Source organism: Pygocentrus nattereri, chromosome 23, assembly GCF_015220715.1.
Source record: "Pygocentrus nattereri isolate fPygNat1 chromosome 23, fPygNat1.pri, whole genome shotgun sequence".
Classification (NCBI taxonomy): Eukaryota; Metazoa; Chordata; class Actinopteri; order Characiformes; family Serrasalmidae; genus Pygocentrus; species Pygocentrus nattereri.
The window spans coordinates 14,938,451-14,945,518 of NC_051233.1; the positions used below are offsets into that span (position 1 = coordinate 14,938,451).

At 36.6% G+C, this 7,068-nt stretch overlaps 1 protein-coding gene across 1 annotated transcript; it reads left to right on the plus strand.

Moving 5' to 3' along the window:
• The first annotated feature begins 288 nt into the window (after nucleotides 1–288).
• Nucleotides 289–6,672, plus strand: LOC108437211 (ADP-ribosylation factor-like protein 3). The gene is made up of 6 exons (XM_017714161.2): nucleotides 289–474; nucleotides 2,660–2,803; nucleotides 3,460–3,576; nucleotides 3,731–3,781; nucleotides 3,864–4,049; nucleotides 5,458–6,672. Exons 1-6 carry the CDS (start codon nucleotides 472–474, stop codon nucleotides 5,503–5,505), a joined length of 549 nt encoding a protein of 182 aa, XP_017569650.1. The 5' UTR covers nucleotides 289–471; the 3' UTR covers nucleotides 5,506–6,672.
• The last annotated feature ends 396 nt before the right edge of the window (nucleotides 6,673–7,068 follow it).

Sequence of the window (7,068 nt, forward strand, 5' to 3'; positions counted from 1 at the left end):
TTCCTTTTGATATTTTTGTTTCATTCTTGGCCTTTTGGGATGCTCCGTAAACAAAAAAGGCTGTATGAATAAAACATATAGCTACTACTGCTACTGCTGCTAGACTGCTACTAGTAATACTAATATACTAATACTAATAATAATAAATAGCATGTTTAAAGTGTAATTTATTAGTTCCATCAAGTTTTCTAAAAGGATGTAAAGAAGTTGAAATTACTTTAGTCGCTCTTATTAATTGTAATTGATTCATTCTTTGAAGGTGTAAATGTGATTTCATGGCACCCACAAATTGAACGGAGTCACGCTTTTCTGAGTGAAAAGGATCGCATAGCTGTGCTGTGGCAGACAAACGAACGTTGTTCAGGCTTAGTAGGACGTCACATGTGGCACAGATAGAGGCTGACAGCCTGCTCAGGCCACACTGATGTCAAATCCTGGATCTGCAGGACACGGCGACGAGCGGACCAAAACATGGTGAGTAGCGTGTCTGACCGATGATGATGGAGGAAAGCAAAACAGCAAGGCCAGTAACAACGCCCCGTCACACACTAGCTAGCAGTTTTGTTTTTAGCAGGGAGGCAGAAACGTGTTAGTTCGCGGTCACGTTGCTCTTATACCTCCTGCTATTGAGTTTCTCTCGTGTATATGCCAGTGTCACCTGTTGCACTGCATAGCAGGACTGCTGAAGCTGCTGTGCCTTTCCTGTTTTTCTGCATTAGGGCAGCGCTGTAAAGAACCAACACCTTATGACCGAGTATTTTATTTAAAATTCAAATCTAGCAGGTAAATCCATACTGTTGACAAAACGGTAGACAATTCCAGTTTGAGTGTAAGTGAAAAGCTTTTAAAAGAAAAATAAAATTAAAAAACGACATCACAAAAACTGTGGTGGACATTTTTAATGTTAATCCAAGTTACACCTATACACGATTTCATCGTTTTAGGTAAAGCAGAATGGTTTAGCATAGTGGCTGAATGGGTTCATTTACTTGCTTAGTGAGATTTCAAAACAAGCTCCTGCTGTTCATAGCCTGTATAGCCTGGATAAATGACTTTGACTGTGGCGGGGGGATCTCCACTTTAGTGTAGAAGTAAGATTGGTCTGTGTCTTCACAATAAAACGGCCCATAGGTTTTGGAATCTAGGCTAAGGACTTGTTCATGTGTTCTCAGGTAATTCTTGTATCTTTAGCTGCACATATACGTCCCCAGCAAGCCCGGTTAAATCTGTGTCAATCTTCATCAGAGCCAAGCTTAGCGTGATTGGTGGAATGCCTGTCAAGAAGCTTTGCTATTGGCTGAAGCAATAGCAAAGCTATTCTAACGCAGCAGCTCCTTGGATCTACAGGTGTCATGGCTATATTTACCAGTGCTGTGTTTCTCTGTGTTATTTCAGTTTGTTTCACATTTTACACACTTAAACCCTTGGTTCTGCAAGGGTTCTTTAGTAAAGACCGTCTACTTAGAACCATGAGTTCTATATAGAACTATTTCATGCTTTTTGAAAACGGTTCTATATTGCCCCAAAAAGGGTTCTTCTGTTGTTACGAGCTTGATGTCGTAATAAAAGCAGAACCCTTTTTGGTGCCCCATAGAAGCATTTTCAAAAATATTCTATATAAAATATTCTATATATATGGTTCTATATAGCACGTTCTCTATCAAACTGAAGCAGCATTTCACCACATATGTTGAAGTGTGAGTGTTTAAGGGTTAATTCTACCATCTGCATAATGAATTTGTTAAGGTGTAAAATAAGTCAGTTTAATGTGAGCTTTAATGTGAACTGCTAGATTCTGGAATAATATACAGAGTCAGAATTGTTCACAGCGGTAGTGAAGCAGTAAAACCAGATGTTGTAGAGTTTCATGGCTTTAAAGAAACCCCATAGAAATCTACATAGTATTACATGAAAAACTGTGTCTTATGCTTCAGATACTGTTTGACCATGAGTTTGGATTTACAGTCATTTTAAGGTTTTGGCCTAAAATGTATTTTTAAACATTCTATTTATGACAGGCATACCTGCAGGGCAACATAAGGCAAAATATTTCACAAAGAAAACTTGTATATAGAGCATAGAAGACAGAGGTCAGAAGAAGGCAGGTTCACTGGTCATTTTACATGAATAAAATGGCTATATTTGCTTTAAAATATCACAAAACCCTGGTTCCTATCACTGCTACAGGAAATAAATTAGATTCTATAAGTTCTCTACACTGAACCATTGCACATCAAACCACTGTGAATGACTTTGTTTACATCTGAACTGTTATTTTATGTAGATATTATAAAAAATCAGTGAAATTTCCCTTTAGAGGGGGTTTGTCACAAATAGATCATTGTGCTGGTGTGGTGATGCTCTGACCCAGCTATATATATATATATATATATATATATATATATATAGGCACTAATTGCATTTAATGGCTACTATGAAAAGGAGTTAACTGAGTCATTGCGTGTCTGCAGTGTAAGAGGAGGATTAGTGACTCTGCACTAAATCAGGCCAGGAGGGAATTGCTTTACTTCAGACCTGTTTAGAACTGGACATCTAACAATGTCCACTTTGCTCTAGAATGAAACACAACGAGTGTAGACTGGTCAGTCCGTGCAGGAAAACTGTTCATCATGTTAATGTGTATTGAATTGTGGCTTAGGGCTTGCTGTCTGTTCTGAGGAAACTTAAAAACTCTCCAGATCAGGAAGTGCGCATCCTGCTGCTGGGACTGGACAATGCAGGCAAAACCACACTGCTTAAACAGCTGGCAGCAGAGGACATCACCCACATCACACCTACTCAGGTATGGATATGATATAAAGTCATTCAGAGTGATTTGATGTGAATTGCGCACTGGTGGTAATAGGAACCAGGTGCCAGAATACTTTTTAAACTTACCTCACAGAAATGATTACGTGAAATGACTACACATACTTTGCCTAATGTCTGAGACACTGTTTTACAAAGGTTTTTCCCTAATATATATATATATATATATATATATATATATATATATATATAGTATTTATAAATGTATTAGTGGCAGAGAGGCACATGAAAGGAGTTAAAGGGCAAAACAGTCCTTAAAGGAATTTTATTTTTTATATTTACTTCTATTTTACCATTATCATTACATAACATTATCATTAACATTACATAAAAACTCACTGAGTGTTTGGGATAGTAAACAAAATGGCCGTATTTCTGTTGTAGACCCATGATTCCCATCAACACCACAGTAAAGAAAATCTGACCATATCAAACCACTCTGACTTTTTAACATCTGCATGATTGAAAGTTGAAGAACTTTTGAAAAATTGGTGGAATTTCTGTTTAAGTAGTTACTATGACCTATTATTTTTGTACTTCTGTTTAAATTGTTGTGTAAAATGTACTGTAATTTTATGTGAGTCATTACATTCTGCATCATGTCTATAATACATTTTTGTGTTTTTCCAGGGCTTTAACATAAAGAGCGTTCAGTCTCAGGGTTTTAAGCTGAATGTCTGGGACATCGGGGGCCAGAGGAAGATCCGACCTTACTGGAGGAATTATTTTGAGAATACAGATCTCTTGGTACCTTTATTTAAAATGCATTTAAGGGCCCAAACATTTGAGTTTCCAGTTTTTCCACTTATGATAATAAATTCATGCACCTCAAGATCAGTTTATGTAGCTCTCTATCATAAAGAAGTCATTCTATATTTTAATGACGTATTCTTTCTCACAGATCTATGTGATTGACAGCACAGACAAGAAACGGTTTGAGGAGACAGGCCAGGTAAGCTCTGAGGAACAAAGTGGAGCATTATGAAAGAGGCTCAGAAATGTCTACTCAGTCTTTCTCTCACACATTTTAACAGGAACTGGCTGAACTACTGGAAGAGGAGAAGCTAAGCATGGTGCCATTGTTAATTTTTGCCAACAAACAAGATTTGATGACTGCAGCATCTGCATCCGAGCTGGCTGAGGGGCTCAGCCTTCACACTATTAGAGACCGAATTTGGCAGATCCAACCCTGCTCTGCTGTCAGTACTGAAGGAGTACAGGTAACCGCAGACATACTAAGTCAAAGACCAGCCATCATTTATTTCAATTATAGACTAAATAAAAATGAAGGTCTTAACAATTAATTAATCCATTTTACAGGATCAGGAAAAAAGCAGAAAACATATTTATACACATACAATATTTAAAAGTTAATTACACAGAAAAACATAATTTTAGTGTGCCTACTCTTTGCCTTTTTTACAGCTTCCATTCTTTTCAGACTTTATTTTCATAGAAATCTGCAGGGATATTTTTTATACCACCAAAGTTCAGTCAAGTTGGTTGATTTTCTGGTTGTTGTTTTTTTTGTTAGATTTTTTGAATATTCTTATTTTTCATTTGCTTTTCTCAATAACAGCTTCTTAACAGCTACATATACTTTTGAACCTGTACCATTGAATTGTAGAAGGATGGACAGAAACATTTGCAGATTGCTTTCAATAAAGAGTGGAGCTTGATTTTGTCCCATCTCACACCTATTTACACATATCTAAGCTGTAAGTACAATGTATTTCACCTTGACTGTTTTGGTGGTCTTCCAGACAGATTGGGGAGATTTTCCCCTGGCCTGGCCTGTCAGTTGGCCCAGACAGTCAGGCCAAATTCAAAGATAAACTATACTGTAACTGCAGAGCACAGCTGCAACCTTTTATTTGTCATTAAACATCCTCCCCTCTTGCATCCCCGTAGTCTACACATGATTGGTCTAAAATTATTATAAAATCTTTTAAGCATGCGCATAGTAAACTATATGAGTTTAATACTGGAACACAGGAAACTGGAAGTTTCAGTCCATAGGCAGAGCCTTATTTTAGCCACACCCCTGTATTTTAGAGCAGTAAGTGATGATGCATCCCTGTCCCATTTGTCCCCAAATTCTGAAAATCAGTGTGTAACATTAGGAACTTTCACTAGTGAAATGCATATTTTCTGCAATTTCTTTGTGCTTAATAGAAAAATATTATAATTTAACATGCAACTGTTCAAAGCTGTGTTTTCTAGTCATGTTCTGGCTTGCGTTTTTACTCAAAATTAACTAAAATTGTCATTACCAAAACAGTCACTCCTGCAACATAGTAGGGTTTTGATAACATTTTTATTGTTTATATGTTTATATTGTTAGTGACAAAATGGATTGTTGGATCATTTGCCCTTTTCTCCACATCTTCTGAAAAAAAGAATAATGTGTAATGTGAATAATGTAATATGTAATGACCGTTTTAACAGGGAATAAATCAAGGATGTCTTCCTGAGCATAGTTAGAGACTGTGGAACATATGCCAGCACATTTTTTTGTCAGCTATCTTCTGTGGTCAGTGTTTGGATGATGCCAATGACAGACAGTATAGAAAATGGTGAGTGGGCACTAATCACTGCATTTTCCTGTTTTTTCTTCTCTCTCTGTAGGATGGGATGTTGTGGTTATGCAAAAATATTCCAACCAGGACCAAATGATTCACGACACAAGTAGGCTGTTGATCCTTTCTACTATGCAGTTGAACCAACAGTATAGTAATATAGCTTTGATCAAATCAAGAAAGTGTCAAATGAGAGTAAAGATGCTGTGTGGTTCTGCACTAAGTATAATATTTCATGAAAAACTGACCACTAAAAGAATAATATCAAGCATGGCTTTTGCAATGAAATGACTTAAGACCAAAATGTCACAGTATGTAAGTATATAGGCATGGCCTGGCAACAGTAAGCAGTTTTGGTAAAACGTTACTTGAACCCTGCCACATAACATTGACATAATCATAACATAAACATGTCATGGCAGATGTCATATGTTGTCATGAGTTGTCATGACAGATCATGTCCAGTAATATAACAGTGTCATGTTACCATTAACATAAATTGTCATGATAGGTGTCATAATGTGGGATGTCATGATGGCTAACTAGAGTGCATTTAGCAAACATTAGTATGTCACACAGCGTGTGACATCGGACATTATGATGTGTCATGACAATTACTGGTAAGGGTAACGTGACTGTTACAGTTGTATGCAAAAGTTTGAGTGCTCCTGGTCAAATTACATGTTTTATTAATTTTTTTAATGAAAATACGTTAACACATCCATTACAGATTACACACTTATGCACACTTTAAAGCACACCTTTTGTGTTTTTTTTTGCTGAATTTCACATATTGGAGAAACAAGTATAAAAAGTTGGCTGTACAAAAAATTGTGGCACATTTTTACTGTATGTTTAATTTTTTCCCAATGTACAAATGAGCAAATAAATAGATCTTTTGCTAAAAACTGTAAGGAAAATTCTATTTTAATTTGTTCCCTGTACTGGATGTGTTTACTTATTTTCACTTCAAAAATCAACCAAACATTTAATTTGGGATATACAAACCCTTGCATACAACCTTATATTGCTGAACAAATCTGTCATGACAGCATATATGACATCTGCCATGACATGCTTATGGCATGGTTGTAACAGAGTTCAAGTAAAGTGTCAGCACGTTGTCCTTGTTTACGGCATGTCTGAGTGTAATATTTATTTGCCATTTATATCATTTCCTTTTTCAGTTCTGTTCACACTGAAGTATTGTAAGCTGCTGTTCTTGCTCATTACAGAGAATAAATAAACACCTATTAACATTTCACTCTACGTATTTGTCTTCTGATCCAAGTTTGAGGGGACTGAACCCTGTTGTCAGCTGATTAGACTTGGTCATAGACAGATGTACTTCTTCTGCTTCATCACTAGAGAGCGGCATCTCCCCAGCATTTGCTCATTGGGTGCACTCACAGCTGTTGCTGCATTGGCTTAGACAAAGGCAGAGAGAAGTCAGGTAACTGTTCTTTACTCTGTTAAGTGAATATTACATGAAGGATGCAGAAATATACACATAAAAATCATTATTCACTTCAGCAGGCTAGTGTTGCTGTAATGCACCTGCCCAATATCAGAACTTGGTAAAGTAATTTCATATACAGTGGTCTCTGACTCTCAACCATAACACTGCAATGATTTTCTTTTGGAATCAAATTATAATAAA

Excerpts from the sequence above, each read along its gene's own strand:
- LOC108437211 (XM_017714161.2), top strand. Across the intron at positions 3,577-3,730 it reads TTGAGAATACAGATCTCTTG|ATCTATGTGATTGACAGCAC; the intron begins GTACCTTTATTT and ends TCTTTCTCACAG. Across the intron at positions 3,782-3,863 it reads GGTTTGAGGAGACAGGCCAG|GAACTGGCTGAACTACTGGA; the intron begins GTAAGCTCTGAG and ends ACATTTTAACAG.